This window comes from Pongo pygmaeus, chromosome 7 (genome assembly GCF_028885625.2).
Source record: "Pongo pygmaeus isolate AG05252 chromosome 7, NHGRI_mPonPyg2-v2.0_pri, whole genome shotgun sequence".
Classification (NCBI taxonomy): domain Eukaryota; kingdom Metazoa; phylum Chordata; class Mammalia; order Primates; family Hominidae; genus Pongo; species Pongo pygmaeus.
This window is the reverse complement of record NC_072380.2, coordinates 107,009,938-107,028,483: the sequence shown is the minus strand read 5'-3', so window position 1 is coordinate 107,028,483 and position 18,546 is coordinate 107,009,938. Positions and strand designations below refer to the sequence as shown.

At 41.3% G+C, this 18,546-nt stretch overlaps 1 protein-coding gene across 7 annotated transcripts in view; it reads right to left on the bottom strand.

The window, feature by feature from the left end:
* Positions 1-18,546, bottom strand: part of ESRP1 (epithelial splicing regulatory protein 1) — a 67,913-nt gene that overhangs the window by 47,176 nt on the left and 2,191 nt on the right. For all 7 annotated transcript variants that reach the window (XM_054498687.2, XM_054498689.2, XM_054498692.2 and 4 more), the window contains exons 2-4: positions 18,092-18,220; positions 16,757-16,870; positions 13,914-14,028 (exon numbers count right to left, since the gene is read on the bottom strand). In XM_054498687.2, coding sequence (XP_054354662.2) covers positions 13,914-14,028; positions 16,757-16,870; positions 18,092-18,220 — 358 coding nt within the window. The remainder of the gene's footprint in view (positions 1-13,913; positions 14,029-16,756; positions 16,871-18,091; positions 18,221-18,546) is intronic.

Sequence of the window (18,546 nt, the reverse complement as noted above, 5' to 3'; positions counted from 1 at the left end):
GTCACCAGCTACATTAGACTATAACAAGAGAATCAGCTTTTGAAGCAAGGCATTGATTTATCCTCTCTAGCTGTTAGTCCAGGATGGCATCATCTTCTAAAAGAAAGCTGTTTCTAGTACATTGAAAATCTGCTGTTTAGTGTAGCTGCCTTCATTGGTTAGCTAAATCTTCTGGGTAACTCACTGCAACTTCTCCATAAGCACTTTCTGCTTCACTTTGAATTATGTCGTAGAGCTGACTTATTTCCTTGAATCTCATAAACCAGTCTCTGCTAGCTTTTCTTCTGCAGCTTCCTCACTTCTCTCAGCCTTCATAGAATTGAAGAGACTTAAGGCCTTGCTCTAGATTGCGCTTTGGCTTAAGGAAATGTTGTAGCTAGTTTGATCTATCCAAACCACTCACACTCTCTCCATATCATGGCAGTAAGTATATTCCATTCAAATTACGCTTTCCTCTCTTCTATAAATGACAAGTGGTACCCAGCCTTCTCATCTTTGCTCAGGTAACACCCTATAATGTTTTGCTTTCTTATCATTCATATATTCACTGGAATATTCAAGAAATTTTCCTTTACGCAACTTGACAAATCATTTGGTGCATAAGGCCTGGCTTTTGGCCTACCTTAGCTTTTGACATGCCTTCCTGACTAAGCTTAATCATGTCTAGCTTTTGATTTAAAGTGAGAGATATGAAACTCTTACTTTCACTTGAATGCTTAGATGCTATTGCAGGGTTAATTGGCTTAATTTCAATATTGTGTTTCAGGGAATAGGGAGTCCCAAGGAGAGGGAGAGAGATGGGGTAACCACCAGTTGGAGCAGCCGAACACACACAACACTGACCAATTAAGTTTGCCACCTAATATGGCCCTGCTTTATGGTGCCCCAAAACAATTACACCGGTAACAAAGATCACTGATTACAGATCGCCACAACAGAATAATGAAAACGTTTGAAAGGTGACAGAGAGACAAGTGAGCAAATGTTGTAGGAAAAATGGTGTCAATAGACTTGCTGAATGCAGAGTTGCTACAAATCTTCCATTTTCTTTTTTTTTAAACAAAACAAAACTGGCCAGACACGGTGGCTCACGCCTGTAATCCCAGCACTTTGGGAGGCCGAGGTGGGAGGATCATTTGAACCCAGGAATTCAAGACCAGCCTGAGATAGCGAGTCCCCATCTCTACAAAATAACAAATTGGCCTGTCATTGCATCTACTCAGGAAGCTGAGGTGGGAGGATTGCTTGAGCCTGGGAGGTTGAGAAGTACACCACTGCACTCCAGCCTGGGTGACAGAGCAAGATCCTGTCTCAAAAATAAAAAATAAAAAAAAGACAAAATACAACAACTGTGAAGCACAATAAAGTGAAGCACACTAAAACAAGGTGCACCTGTGTGAGCAGACCCTAATGTGCTCTGCAAAACCTAACATTGACTTTCTAGCCCTTTATAGCAAAAGGTTATTGACCTGTGACCTATTACAGAAGAATGGAGATTGCAAAAAGATGGCCAGATACAATGGATGCCACAGGAATGTTTGTCAATCAATCTCAAAAAAGAATATGGGGAAAATTTAGATTTGAAAGGAGTATAAAAGTATATTCCATTCAAATTAAGCTTTCCTCTCATCTATTAATGACAGGATTACCTAGCCTTCTCAACATTGCTCAGGTACCACCCTATAAGGAAAGCACTCTTATCTTAATCCCCTAACCAAATTAGGCCACAAATGACCCACCAAAACTGTTCTAGGCCACAATCATCAATTTAAGAGTTCATTAGATACTATTCCTATAATGTTATGCTATTTTCTTGACTGTCGTAACATTTCCTGGGTGTAGGCCCCCATCTTCCTCTGATCTCTTTCCACCTATCAACATCTCTATAGCTTCCAAGGATCTACTGACTTAAATGGTGGCATTTATTGGACACCATTTTGTGCCAACCACTCCCTATTTCTTCCAATTCTCATAATAACCCTGACAGATAAATTACAGCAAAACCAAACAGTTGTAGAAACTAAGATTTAGTGAGGCTGGGCATGGGGGCTCACGCCTGTAATCCCAGCACTTTGGGAGGCCGAGGTGGGTGGATCACTTGGAGGTCAGGAGTTCGAGATCAGCCTGGCCAACATGGTGAACTCCTGTCTCGACTAAAAATACAAAAATTAGCCGGATGTAGTGGCGGATGCCTATAATCCTAGCTACTCAGGAGGCTATGGCACAAAAATCGCTTGAACCCAGGAGGCAGAGGTTGCAGTGAACTGAGATCATGGCCGCTGCACTCCAGCCTGGGTGACAGAGCAAGACTCCATCTCAAACAAACCACTGGGACTGAGTGATGTTCAGTAGTTCACCCAGTCACCTGGCTGATGAGTAATGGAGGTGGGATTACATGACAGCTATGATTTGACTATTGAGCAATAGTGTGTGAGAAGTTTTATTAATTCATTGATAAAAGCCAAGTGAAGACGACAGAGATCAAAAGTAAAAATGTAAAGCATTCCTGCCTGGTTAAAAATAGACTTGTAGCTGAAGAATCATTTTAATGAATTCTACTTTTTAACTCAGAAAATGTTCTTGACATTTGGCTACCTTGGTGCCACATAACACGTCCCAACATGTCTCCCTTTGAGCCATCACACACCAGGATCAGCGTCACACACCAGGATCAGCGGCGCTAAGCTGTGTAACAACTTGTAAAAGTCACCCAACCTCCTGAATGCCCAAGCCATCTCCTTACACACACACACACACACACACACACACACACACAGCCTCAATAGGCCAGTTTCTTCAATCTATGATCCTTAGCATCACTGAAAACGAGTAACAGAGAGGAATGAGAAAAAAAGTTTTAGTAGCAATTCTTTCCCCTATCAATTTATAAGTATATATTGGATTACTTGCTGCACGTCTGATCTTGAGGAAAGGAAAGATGAATCTGTGCCTCCTGATTTATAGCTCCTCACATAACTTACTCATTCTGCCCTCAAGGCAGCCACAACAGTACAAACAGGCTTAGCCAGCTTTACAAATGAGAAATGCCTCAAGGAAATGAGGAAGGGTACAGGCAGAGGCAGTGGGAAAAAAACTCATCATTTCAGGCTGCAACTGAACAAGTAAAACTTTATATGCATGTTAGAGGAGTCTAGAGAGACTTGTCTATATATTAACAGGAGGGACACTTTCCTTATGACCACCACTGGTGAAACAGGCTTGAGGACTTAATCCACACTTACATTAGCTGAGGATATAATTCAGAGAGAAATTTTATGGTTTATCAATATTAGCTTATCTACTTTAAAAAGTTATCCTTCCCAACTACCTAAAAATGGTCACATCTGGTTTCAGAACATCCAATTTTTACTTGTAAATATCTTTTTAAACTAAGTTTTTAATAAGGTAATACATTAACTCAGACAAGTTTAAACTATTTTATAATTACTCCAATTTGAAGTGTCATCTGAAAGCCATTTTTCCTTGCCATAGAATCCTCAAGACATTAAATCCATTCCTTTTGTTTACTTTCATTTATTGTATAGTAACACAATTTCATGCTTCCAGGCTTATAATACCTATGCTAATGAACAAAGGAGTAGCTGATAAAACACAGCAAGAAAAAAAGAGAAAAGTTGATTAGTCTTCTATCTAAAAACTGAATTTTCTAAAATCATGTGATAGAGATGTTACTCTTAAAAGAGTTGCCTTTATGGGCCGGGCGCGGTGGCTCACGCCTGTAATCCCAGCACTTTCAGAGGCCGAGGTGGGCGGATCACAAGGTCAGGAGATCGAGACCATCCTGGCTAATATGGTGAAACCCCCGTCTCTACTAAAAAAAAATACAAAAAATTCGCTGGGCGTGGTGGCACGCGCCTGTAGTCCCAGCTACTCGGGAGGCTGAAACAGGAGAATGGCTTGAACCAGGAAAGCGGAGCTTGCAGTGAGTCGGAATCGCGCCACCGTACTCCAGCCTGGGCGACAGAGGATGACTCCGTCTCAAAAAAAAAAAGAGTTTTTTTTTTTTTTTTGAGACTAGGGTCCTGCTACGTTGCCTAGGCTGGAGTGCGGTAGCTATTCATAGGTGCGATCCCGCTACTGATCAGCACATGAGGCATGAGTTTTAACCTGCTGTTTCTGGGACAGTTCACCCCACCTTAGGCAACCCTCCACCCCACCTTAGGCAACCCTCCACTCCACCTTAGGCAACCCTCCACCCCACCTTAGGCAACCCTCCACTCCACTCCCGGAGGTCGCCATATTGATGATGAACTTACTGTGGATACTGGATGGGCATACCGCACTACAGCCCAGAACTCCTGGGATTCAAGCGACCCTCCCGCTTCAGCCTCCGGAGTAGCTGGCATTACAAGAGTGTGCCACCAAACCTAGCTGTTTGCTTAATTTATTTTTTCGAGACAGGGTCTCACTCTGTTGCCCAAGCTGGAGTGAAGTGGCGTGATCTTGGCTTACTGCAACCTCCACGTCCTGGGTTCAAATGATTGTCCAACCTCGACCTCCCAAGTAGCTGGGATTACAGACGAATGCCGCTATGCCTGGCTAATTTTTGTATTTTTTGTAGAGACAGGGTTTCACCAGATGGTCAGGCTGGTCTCAAACTCCTGGGCTCAAGTGATCTGCCAGCCTCAGCCTCCCAAAATGCTAGGATTACAGGCCTGAGACACCGTGCCCAGTTTGGTTGCATAATTTTAAATGTAAGTTCTACATATAACCCAATATATTTTAAAGTGAGCTTTGAAGGAAACAAAAAATGTCACCATAAGAAAATACAATGAGAAGTCAACACAACCAAAACTATTTAACACCAGCAATAAAATGCTGGGGGAAAAGAAATCTAAAACCTAGGTATGAGCTGAGAGGAGTGAAAAAAAAAAAAATAAATAAATAAATAAATAAATAAAAAAGAGACGCCAGGTATGGTGGCTCACCCCTGTAATCCCAGTACTTAGGGAGGCAGAGGCGGATGGGTCACTTGACACCAGGAGTTTGAGACCAGCCTGGCCAACATGGTGAAACTAAAAGTAAAATACAAAAATTAGCCAGGTGTGGTGATGCATATCTGTAATTCCAGCAGTTACTTGGGAGGCTGAGGTATAAGAATCCTTTGAACCCAGGAGGCAGAGGTCACAATGAGCTGAGATCGCACCACTGCACCCCAGCCTGGGTGAGATGCCATATCCAAAAAAAAAAAAAGAAAAAAAACCCTCACATACATACTTAAAACACATACTTAAAACCCTAGTTTTGTCTTCTCCCAACCAGCTTTCTCAGGTTGAATACAACCTTAGTTTTAAACCTTACTTCTCAGCTTTTTTTTTTTTTTTGAGGCAGGATCTTCAGGCTTGAATGCAGTGGTGTGATTATGGCTCACTATAGCTTTGACATCCTGGGCTCAAGTGATCCTCCCAACTCAGCCTCCCAAGTAGCATGGACCACAAGAGTGTGCTTCCACACCTAGCTAATTTTTAGATTTATTTTTGTAGAGACAGGGTCTTCCTGTGTTGCTTAGGCTGGTCCTGAACTTCTGGGCTCCAGTGATCCTCTTGCCTTAGCTTCCCAAAGTCGTGAGATTACAGGCATGAGCCACTGCACCCAGCCGGTTACTCTTAGAGGGTAAAAAATAAGATCCCTGCCTAACAAATATCACTTTTTGGAGATATTATTGTACTGAAGAGTCATGCAGAAGGATTTCCAACAAACCTAGTAAGTCAATTATACCCTAGAAGAAATAAGATGGAGGTAGGGTCTCATTCAACAAAGGAGATGAGAAACTTTACTTTGGAAAAAGACATTTATATGGGATAAACAAATTAGGAAAAGGAGACTCCTTGATAACAAGTCTTCCGAAGCTTTCTAAAACAAAAGGATTAACTTGGAATTTCCAAACTCCCATTTTAAAAGTAAAATATTTTATTTTTTTGAGATGGAGTCTCACTCTGTTGCCCAGGCTAGAGTGGCGCGATCTTGACTCACTGCAACCTCCGCTGCCCAGGTTCAAGCAATTCTCATGCCTCAGCCTCTGAGTAGCTGAGATTACAGGTACCCACCACCACACCCAGATAATTTTTGTATTTTTAGTAGAGACGGGGTTCCGCCATGTTGGCCAGGCTGTTCTCAAACTCCTGACCTCACGTTATCCACCTGCCTCCGCCTCCCAAAGTGCTGGGATTACAGGCGTGAGCCACTGTACCAGGCCAAAATATTTTATAACTAAAACAAACCACACATAATTAACATTAGTCTGAGGGCTGGCAAGGAATATGCAGTATTTCTAGTCACTTCACTCACTGCAGATGACAGGCCAGTGTCTGTGCCGATTTGGCTCATGTTATGCCAATGTGATGCCAGAGATAATTCCTTCCACCTCCAGCTAACAAGGTCAACTACTGGCCCAGCTTAACTGTATACTTGATTTATACATACATATATATATACATATATACATATATACACATATATACATATATATACATATATACACATATATACATATATACACATATCTACATATATATATATATACACATATAAATCCCTTTCATACACAGAAAAATACCAATGAGGATTCGGTGTTTGCCTTCACCTTTACAGCAGGGCAGGGAAGGTTTGTACAATTATAAAGCCCCAGCTCATTTCACTGTTAGAATAAACTCCTAACCTTCAAGTTTACCTGTACTAACATGTAGCTGATGCTTTGAAAGGTCTACATCTAGTCTCACATAAGGTTAAAAAAATTTATATGTGTAAAATGGTTTATATAAAGTTTTAAAACAATAAGGAAGTCCTTTTCAAAGTCCCTTGCCAGCTGTTTTTCCTGTTCTGAGACACCCAACAACCTGGTGGGGTCCACAGGATCAGTCAGCACTGCAGAGTGTGGGGCAGGCCAACAACCAGCTAAGTGGCAGCACACATTATCTCGTTAATCCTTATACAATAGTCTTACCCATTTTAAGATGGGTAATCTGAGGCTGAGGATTCAAATAAGTTGCCCCCAGTGTTCATGTTCTTAACTACTATCCTATTATCCCCAATTGTAACCTATAGGAAAAACAGGCTAATGTCACACACTGATAATAGAGCACACATATGTGCACACATACCCAAATCCTTTACACCCCCCAAGAAGTGATGAAACATACACACCCTACTAACCTTTGAATGGGTAGGCATGAGCAGTTTAGTGGTTTCTTTTTTTCCCTGATAATGGAAATTTGCCCTAGTGAAATGGCAATCATAATCACGTCAAACAGCACATACAAATGCAATACCCTATCATGGAATACATATTTTACAAAATTAACTTTACTGCTTTATGGTTTGATATGTGCCAAGGAAACACAGGATATTAACTTAAAAGGGAGATAACCTATTTAAGGTAGCCAACGTGCCTCAAATGATGGTATACATTCTAAAATATTTCACCTTGTATATTGTTGGATGCTAGAGCATCTAACTTAAAGAGAAAGCCTCTAAGCCTCAGTTTCCCTAGTGATAAAATGGGGATGAAAGCTCCCCACTGAGCCGTTCATGGCATACGTAGTAAGCAGTCAATTGATAGTTTTTTTCACCTGTCCTCCTTACCATACTTTCAGAAAAATAAGATCTTAATAAATGCTTGGCAAAGGGAAGTAAACACAATATTAGAAATCTTGATTAGTGAGAATAAGTAAGTTCCTGACAAACAGCTAACAAAAAGCAGGTTAAGAAATCAGGAAGTAATTCCATCCAACATTAGTGGGGAAAAAAATGGGTTTAAAAGAAAATGAATAAAAGAAGCCATTTACACAAATGTCCTTTCAGCAGGAGACAACTAGTATTAATTTCCGTAAGGGATCTAAGATAATTTCAAAAAAAAAAAAAAAAACCACAGAAGCCCCAGTCCCTATCATCTCACACCCTCACTTGATTAAGTAAAAAGCTTACAACATGCAATCCAGTTTACCTGCTAGATGAGGTCTTCTCAGCTAGCATCACATAATTCAAAAGCAGACAACAATGCAACTGGAATAACTCAAAGGCCTAACACCAACATCAGAAATGTGTTTAGGGCCAGGTGCAGTGGCTCATGCCTGCAATCCCAGCACTTTGGGAAGCAGAGGAGGGCAGATCACCTGAGGTCAGGAGTTCCAGACCAGCCTTGCCAACATGGTGAAACCCCGTACCTACTAAAAATACAAAAATTCGCTGGGCATGGTGGCGCATGCCTGTAATCTCAGCTACTTGGGAGGCTGAGACAGGAGAATTGCTTGAACCCAGAAGGCGAAGGTTGCAGTGAACCAAGATTGCACACTGCACTCCAGCATGGGCAAGACAGAAACTCTGTCTCCAAAAAAAAAGGCGCTTTAGAACAAATACAAAGACAAAAGAGGGAATGAAGTGCCCAAAATAAGAACCAGAACTACACTCAATTCCTGGTCAGGTGTGGCAGCTGACACCTATACACCTATAAAACCAGAACTTTGAGAGGCTGAGGTGGGTGGATAACCTGAGGTCAGGAGTTCAAGACCAGCCTGTTTAATATGGTTAAATACTACTAAAAATACAAAAATGAGCTAGGTGAGGTGGAGGGCTCCTATAGTCCCAGCTACTTGGGAGGCTGAGGCAGGAAAATCACTTGAATCCGGGAGGTGGAAGTTGCAGTGAGCCAAGATTGCATCATTGCACTCCAGCCTGGGCAACAGAGTAAGACTCCATCTCAAAAAAAAGAAAAAAAATTCCTAAACCCTTTCTTCATCAAAATGGTCCTACTTTTTCATTTACATAGCACTTCACTTACAAAGCTTTCATTTTGGAATACTCAAGATTAAAGTTTGGCTCGGTAGACACAAGTAACTCCCAGGAAAGCAAAGCTGCTGTGTAGCAGGGTATACTCAGCTCAGACTTTGTGATTCTACAACTTGGGTTTTAGTGTCCTCTTCCATTAGAAATACACAACATTGGCTCGGTACAGTGGTGCATGCCTGTAGTCCCAACTACTTGAGCCTAGGGTGCAGGAGTTTGAGGCCACAGTGAGCCACGATAGCGTTACAGCACCAATGCACTCCAGCCTCATTGCTTTCCCTCACCATTCCCCCTGGAAAAAAGTCTGCCTTAAACACAAAAATTGCAGTGAGATATAAAAAATGACACTCTTCCCATATGATCCAGCAATCACACTCCTCGGTACTTACCAAAATAAATAAAAAAAAACTAGGTCAGGAGTGGTGGCTCACGCCTATAATCTCAGCACTTTGAGAGGCCAAGGCGGGTGGATCACGAGGTCAGGAGATCGAGACCATCCTGGCTAACATGGTGAAACTCCATCTCTACTAAAAATACAAAAAATTAGCCACAGGCGGGCACCTGTAGTCCCAGCTACTCAAGAGGCTGAGGCAGGAGAATGGCATGAACCTGGGAGTTGGTGCTTGCAGTTAGCCAAGATCGCGCCCCTGCACTCCAGCCTGGGCAATAGAGCAAGACTCTGTCTCAAAAAAAATAAAAATGATTAAAAAAACCTATGTCCACATGAAAACCTGCACGTGATGTTTATAACAGCACTATTCATATTTGCAAGAACTTGAGAGCAACCAAGATGTCCTTCGGTAGGCGAATAAACAAACCACGTTTGGATAAACAAACCATACATCCAAACAATGGAATTCAGTGCTAAAAAGGAACTATAAAGCCACAAAAACACATGGTGTAATCTTAAATGCATATTACTGGCTAAAAAGACAATCTGAAAAGGTTAAATACTACATGATTCCAACTATATGACCTCCTGGAAAAGGCAAGACTACAGAGACAGTAAAGATTGGTGGTTGTCAGGGGTTAAGGGAGAGAGAGGAATGATTGGCCAAAGTACAGAGGATTCTTAAGGCAATAAAACTATTCTATTAGGGATAAAAGACTTTAAGGTAGCAGGTAAAAAAAAACAAGCAAACAAAAAAATTCTATACTATGCTATTGCTACAATGTATTTTGATACAATGGTAGATAGATGTCATTATACATCTGTCAAAATCCATAGAATGTACGAGACCAAAAGTAAACACCAATGTAAACTATGAATTTTGGGTAATAATGACATGTCAATGTAGGCTCATCAGGTGTAACAAATGTACCACTCTGGTACAGCACTTTGACAGTGAGGCGGCATGGGGAGAGGAGGAGAGGAAGGGAAGGAGCAGGGAGAGGAAGAGGGAGAGAACAACAAGGGTTCTATAGGAAGAATATACTTTCTGCTCAATGGTGCAGCACGTTGACAGTGGGGGAGTGAGTGAGCGAGTGTGTGTATGTATGTGTGTAACAAGGGTTATATAGGAACACTCTATACTTTCTGCCCAATTTTGCTCTAAACCTAAAACTGGTTTAAAAAATAAAGTTGGGGCTGGGTGCAGTGGCTCACGCCTGTAATCCCAGCACTTTGGGAGGCCAAGATGGGTGGATAACTTGAGCTCAAGAGTTGGAGACCAGCCTGGCCAACATGGTGAAACCCCATCTCTACTAATAATACAAAAATTAGCCAGGCATAGCGGCGGGTGCCTGTAATCCCAGCTACCTGGGCGGCTGAGGCAGGAGAATCGCTTGAACCCAGGAGGCGAAGGTTGCAGTGAGCCGAGATCACGCCATTTCACTCCAGCCTGGGTAACAGAGGGAGGCTGTGTCTCAAAAAAAGAAATAATAATAATAAAAAGTTGAGATTACAGGTACAGCAGATGCACTTGTAATCCAAACTTCTCAGGAGGCTGAGGCAGTAGAATTGCTTGAGTTCAGGAGTCTGAGACCAGGCTGGGTAACATAGCATGACTACATCTCAAAAAAATAAAGCCTACTAATTAAAAAATAAATGAGGCCAGGATATGGTGGCAAACACCTATAATCCCTGCATTTTGGGAGGCCAAGACAGGAGGATGGTCTGAGGCCAGGAGTTTGAGAGCAGCCAGGGCAAAATATGAGGACCCATCTCCAAAAAATGAAAAATAATATTTTTTTTTAATCTCACTCTGTCACCCGGGCTGGAGTATAATGGTGTGATCTCGGCTCACTGCCTCTTGGGTTCACGTGATTCTCCTGCCTCAGCCTACTGAGTAGCTGGGATTATAGATGTGCGCCATCATGCCCGGCTAATTTTTCTATTTTTAGCAGAGACAGGGTTTCGCCATGTTGGCAAGGCTGATCTTGAACTCTTGAACTCAAGTGATCCACCCGCCTCGGCCTCCCAAAGTGCTGGGATTACAGGCATGAGCCACCGTGCCCAGCCAAAATTGGATTTTTATTAAAAATTTTAAATTTACTTGGATGTAAAGTTAATAAAGCATGTTTCCAAAACACTTAGAATATTGTGACATCACTGAGGGTCCAAACTGATATTTCTGTATCCTCATTTAAAACAACCAATCAAGGATACAAGTATTTCATGACAAAAAAAATTAAACACTTCAACCTGCACATTCTCTTATCTACTCTTCTCCAGGTGTTTACAGAAGCCCCTTTCCCTCCCCCACTGGTTTACCAGGTGAAACAGGTAATTCCTCAAGAGCAAATGACCTTCTGTCCACTTGGCAAAACCATCAAGAATGTTTAATGACTACAGATCTCCCAATTCAGCGTCACTTCCATATTGGCAAGGAAAATGTTTAATGCTCTGAAAGAACAAAACAATTCAATTCAGACACTGTAGAAATACTTTACATAGATGAGCACAAGTTGATATTCAGATTGGACATAATTGCTTTTAGCCTCAGAAATTGGTCTGGTAGCCTAGTGAGGGAAATAAGTATTCCTCTGAATAGCAGTCATAAAATAACTGACCACAGCAGCAATGCAGCACAAAAACCGTTGCTAAGAAAGCTTATTAGCATCTCTAACTTGTTAAATAAGACATGTACAAGTACGATATTAAATATTAAAACATTTAAAAATAAAATCCACTTTTTTTGAGACAGGGTCTTGCTCTGTTACCCAGGCTGGAGTGTAGTGGCACAATCACAGCTCACTGCAGCCTCAACTTCCTGGGCTCAAGCAATCCTTGCACCTCAGCTTCCTAAGTAGTTGGGACTACAGTCTTATGCAACCACGTCCAGCTGACTTTTTTATTTTTTGTTGACATGGGGTTTCTCTATATTGCCCTGGTGCAACAACTCTTAATATACTTCTTTTCCTACTGAAGTTATCTTTTTCGTTTTTTAAAATATTTTTATTTCATTTTACTTTTTGTAGAGATGGGTTCTCCCAATAATGCCCAGGCTGGTATCAGCACTCCTGGTCTCAACCCATCCTCCCTCCTCAGCCTCCCAAAGTGCTGGTATTACAGACATAAGCCACCATGTCCAGCCAGAAGTTGTCTTTTTCTAAATTAAGATAGCTTATTAGATTTTTCCTCCACTGTCTTCTAATTTTTCTGTAGGTACTCTGGTTCTCTATTTTGTAGAAGACCAACTATCTGCATTAAAAAGTTTAATATATACTTAAGAACTGAATTGCGTCCTCCACCTCCCCCAAAGTCCTATGTTGAAGCCCAACCCGCAATGTACTATCTGGAGAGAGGGTCTTTAGAAGTTAAGTTTAAATGAGGTCAAAGGGTGGAGGGGTCTAATTAGATACGGCAGTGATCTTGTAAGAAAATAACTCCTCCTGCTATCCCCCCAGAAAAGGTGGCTGGCTACCTGCAAGCCAGGAAGAGCCATCACCAGAACCTGACCATGCTGACACCCTGATCTTGGACAACCCAGCCTCCAGAACTATGAGAAAGTAAATTTCTGTTGTTTAAGCTCCCTGGTCTATGGTATTTGTTATGGAAGCTTGAGCTGTCTAATACAACATTCAAACCAACAGAACAACCAGTGAGAATTTTTCTGGTGTACCAACCTTTTTAACAAAATTCTTGTAAGAATTCTGTCACAATGAACTTATTCCACCCTCTTCCCAACACTACTGGTCATGCTAAGCCAAAATTCCAGCTAACTGACTCAATGAAGAAGGTAAATGAAAACGGATTTGACCTGTTTACAAGTAGTTATGAAATATATGCGAGCAAACTTCAATCAGGAAAAAAAATCCTGAAGTAACACAAAAACCAGGCTTTAGTTCCTGAAAATAAATGAGAAAGTTTGGGAATAAGCATCTACAACCCACAAGCTACTGAAGGTAACTTAGTTTTAACTTCATAATGACTCTCACAGTGGCTTTTGGGAAGCCACTCAAGGTAACAATTACTCAACTTTACATCTGATATATTAGCACATGCCTGCTTATTAGTTAGCATTTTAAAGACTTAATGAATGTAAGATGGGTCATTCATGATTATAGATTTGTAATTATAAAATTACTTTTACAATATATCATGCATCAAATATATTATTTTGGTAACTAAAGAATGTGGGGGAAAATCCAGACCCCATTTTATCATCTCCAAAGATGGCTTATTATAATCAGCATAATCTTGTATTTGAAAAATTCAGGGGAGGCTAAAAGCGGGACCAGTGAACAGCAGCTTGTAAAGGGGATATATCCACTAATTAAAAAAATTATTGACTTCATTCCAAAGAAGCCAAAATAAACCCTAAAATCACAGTAACCAAGAAAAAGTGGCCTTAGAATCTGCACTAAAGTCTTCATGTTCTTTCTCCAGCACACACACATTACATAAACTGAAACTGAACCATATTCTACATGTGATCACCCCACCAAAAAATCCATCTCCAAATCCATCCAACCATCTGATTAATTATAACCACTTTCAAAGATGTCTATAATTGTATTTTAGTTTCTCAGCAGAGTAAACAAATTTTGGATAGGCCAATTTCATCCATATGCTGACAATATTTAAAATGTTTGAAAGTTTCTTGAATTACCATTTTTTTCTGGAACTATCTTTTCAAATGACTCTTGAGTAATGATTTAAAGGATACACTCTGTCATTGCGGCAGTGTCCAGTTTGTCAATATCAGGTGAACCAGGGCAACACTTCTTGAATTCTTTTCGAAGATCAAAAAAGGAATAGAAGCATTCAGGTAATAGTACATTCTGAGGAAGGACAAGGTAGATAATGTTAACTAGGTGAATTCGGTTCAATGTTTCTCTCACAATTAGGAACCTAAAAATTGAATATAAGCATATTTTACAATGGAAAAAATTTAAAATTAATGTAAGAGTGGCTTTATTTTTAAAAGTTGGTCCTGTTTCTATATTAGATCCTATGTACAAGTCTCATGAAAAAAAATTCCTCTTGTTTTAAGGCAGTGGATTACAATGTTTGTGCTCTACTATGCATTCCATTCAAAACAGTTCTGAAGCTGTGATACATTTGTGCTGTTACACTTCATATTTTCTGGCTGTTAATACTACTCTTTTTCCCAGCCATAACCATTTTAGAACATCTGTATTTTCAGGCAGCACTAGCAGCCCTTTCAGTTTTCATACAGATGTGGGATTAGATTGTAAAACTGGGTAGTTCTAACTATTGGGTTCTAATAATGCATATTTTCAGTAATAAGTGAGATTAGAATAGTAAATTCCTGATTAACTGAAAAGGCTTATTTTTGTGCCAAATAATAGTCCCACATTAGTCTTCTTGAACAATATTGTAGCTGTACCTGTGAACTCAAATTAAACTTCAAACAAAAACAAACTCACAAATCCCAAAGGCAAAGGAGAAATGGTTACCTGCTGTTCTTAGCTATTATGACCACTACCGTGGCAACGAAGCAAAGCTCAACTGTCTGGACAAATATTACACTATTGTTTCTTTTCTTAACAAAATAACCCAGCATTGGATAACTTTTAAAGATAATACTTTTTAAAACTCAATTTAGATTTTTCTTAAAATTTTGAAATTGTATTAATTTGCTGGGAATTTTTACCCATTTTTACATTAGAACATCAAGGAAATTAAGACTTTTAAATGTTAAATGTTCATGCAAAATGTCTCCTCTCCAAGTTCCTTCTATTGGGTTTTATTAGATGTGACCTGTTCCTGCTGTATTTTGAAATCAGTATTGCTGCACCATGGTCACAGCTTTTAAAAAAGTTAACAACCAAAAGAACCATGAAACCTCCTATTACCTACAAAAATGCTCATTTAAAAGTTATCTGTAAGGACAATAACTCAAATGTTCAACAATAATCAGTTTAAATTGTTGTGTCCATTTAAAATACTGAGTATTTTATTTAGTGGTTATAACAATGTTGATGTTCTATTAAATGTAGGCTAAAAGGCTTGTGCAGTATGAATGCTCTTTGTAAATAATGCTTGTCTACAGAAACCTGAAAGAATATATTCAAATACGTTCGTGTTAGAGAAAAACATTTTAATATGTTGAGTGGCAGGATTATTTCATGTTTTGCCATTTACCCTTTTCTTTAATGAATATACAGAATTACTTTCACTATAACATTAATTGTTTTAGTTTCTGTATTTAATCAAAATCCTAATAGCAGTAGCTGAGGAAAAAGTCTTAATTTTTCTCCAGATGTTTTCCTACACCCAAAGCAGTCCACCTAAATAATGAAAACAGCTATTTTCCTCTGGCCCAACAGGGAAAAGATTAAGTCTTGTCCTTCTGTCATGTGAGTTTGGGGGTAAAAAAGTAATCCTTACATATCACTATTTCTGGTAAGGATGTAGCGTCTAATCTAGCATTTAATTTTTTAAAAAAATTCTTCCCCTTTTATCAAATAATTACTAAGACTCATACAAAAGGAGTGATTTTCTGAAGACATAACAACTTGAGTTACTCCTTCAAACTTTTTAAATTGTCATAATATATTAAACGAAATAAAATCTGCACTTACTTGCCTGGGTCGTCATTTGTCAGTCTACATCTTTCATTGCAAGCCTTGCCTCATACAGGTACCTAAATATATTCTACTTCCATCTTTTCAAGCTCAGTGCCTGCCTACCACAATAAAAAGCTACAGGTCAAACTAATTTAAGTTGTTAAGAGACAGTGTATTAACAATGATTGGCTACACTGGGTGGGTTGTCTCTGCTGTCCCTTTTCCCACAGCACCTCAGTATTTATCCCAGGAAGAGAAATCACATTTTACCTAATAAGACTGTATTTCTCTCATTCTGTAATCCTCTCTCTGTCAGAAAAATGAGCAACGGTAAAAGATGAGGCTGACCCTTTTGTTTTGATGCAAGAATGTTTTGAACATTTACTTAAAATCAGACAAAGTGAAGAGTGCTACGATTGTGGTTTCACTAGATATAAGGTTGTCTTAAGTAGCCTTTTTAATGAAATTATTAGAAATACAACTTTAAATGTTTAATTCTTTTTTCCTTCCTTTCTAGGATATAGCATTTTCAACACAAATGGGGATATTATGACATACTAAAGAATAGTTCTTTCCTCTCTTTGTAGTTATTTTAAATGTCAAAAATTCACACTCCGTATTGGCTTTGGAAAAGGGAAGAGTGTCATGCATCTTGAAAATTGGACGTAAACAAAGAGACTATTTTAAGTCACCAAAGAGTATCTTTGTATATACCTAACACCAAATTTACCATTTTAATAATTTTTAAGAGTATGGTTCAGTAAAACATTAAGTACATTAACATATTTTGCAACCATAACCACCATCCATTTCCAGAGCTTTTTCATCTTCCCAAACTGAAATTCTGTACTCATTAAATAGCTCCCTATATGCATCTTTTAAAGAACAGAGAAACCTGAATAAACCAAAAATTTTTAAAAACCTCCAGTCACCCCAAAGGTCCAACCATTTTTTTTCCAGAAGCCAGCACTCTTACCTTCTTGGAAGCCTCAGGATGCAGGATTTGCCTGACATGAAGCTGACCATCAGTACAGAGACAGAAGGAAGTCCCTACTCCAATATTCAGTTCATTGCTCACTGACTGGTTAAACTGCAAGAACAAGATACACCCAGGGATGCAACTGATGCACGATTTACAAACACTGCAAAGTAGCTCCCCTTGGTGATAGCCAGAGAAAACCGCAATAAGGGCCCTGATGGGGGACACCGGTGCTGGGGCAACCTTGGAAAGACAGAATCCTTTCCCACGAACCGTCTAGCTTCCTCGAGGTAGAGAAGCTTTCCAATCAACCCGCAGTTCGCGCCCAGGAGAAACTTGTCAATGCATTCTCCCTTCTGTTTTTACAAAAAAAATTCATTCAACACTTAAGTCAGATGTCTCATTTCATCAGCAGGTTGCCTTCAGATTACATCATTCCCTAGTGTTACTTTTTATATGTTTGGATGTGCCAGGCTTAAGAAAGATGCCAGGTTCTAATAAATACGGGTATTGGGTATACAGATCTAGAAAGTCTTGGATGAATACACCCCAGAAAAGATAGCTTTCTCCTATAACTCGAAGCTCGTGTGCTAGGGCAGAGGTCGTGAGAGCGCAGAGCATTCATCTGTGAACAGGTGTTTAGCGCCCCGCCCTACCCGATCCGGCACCCGTCAGCACCCCGGAACAGCCGGTTTTTAGGTCACCTCAGTCCTAATAAAGGGATTCCATCAGTTCCGCAGTGACCCAACGGGCAGCCTTGCACGTTCGGACCTGAAAAACCTCCCTGGCACTGGGACCAAGGCCACTAAAGAAATAATGACGGACCGAGCCTTTCGTCGGGAGTTCAGAAGCCTGAAACCAGGCGGCCACCTTCATTTTCCAACCCAAACCGTGCTACTTCTTGCACACCCGCCGGGCCCACCTGCACGTCTACGCCACAGCGCCCCCTGCCCGAAGGCTGTGGGCCCAAACCCCGCAAGGGAGCGGCGCGTCTGGGGTCTGGACCTGGAGATGGGGGCGCTAGGATTCAAACTCCGCACGTCAATCAATTGGCAAAATGGAGCTGACGCTCCGGCTCCAGTAACTACTTAGCAAGTAACTCGAAAACTAGTGAATGTCGGTCCCAAACCCTGGGAGGCTGGGAGGTGAAAAGCAGCAGCGACCCCCGCCCAAACGGTGCTCCCCGGCCCTCAGGCTGGGCTCCCACCCACGCGGCCGGGCGGGCGTCTCGCCACCCTGCTCCGGGAACATGCGTGGGCCGCCCTGAGAGGGCGTAGGGTGCGGTGGGGTTGGGCCCAGGCTGGGGTGGGCGGCGTGACCCGGGGTTGTCACCTGTCGGAGGGCTTGGTCCAGCTGCGACGCCGAGGACAGGCTTTCGACGTCTATTTTAGTTTCTTCTTTGCAGTCCTCCGTCAGTTCCAACTGATCCGGTCTAACTAGTACTTCGTGCAACTGTCCCACCTCCGAAGGTAGAGAAGCAGGGGTCAGTTTCCCCCAATTTCGGAGCCTCTTTCTGCACCCTCCTCCCTCGCTCCCCTGCTGGGCGGCCCGAGCCTCTCTTGGGGTCCGGACGCAGAATCAAAGCTCGCGACTCGCCATCGGTTCCGGTGCATTCCTGCCCCCCGCCCCACCCCCCACCCGATAGGTCGGAAAAGCCCTGGAAGTGGACCCCAGGGCCTCCGAGACCCCACCTCGTCTCGGCGGAGCGTCCCCCGACGGGCAAAGAACCCGGCTTGGTAGCGCCGGCCTCTCCACCTGAGCCAAGTTGCGGAGGACTGAAATGGCTC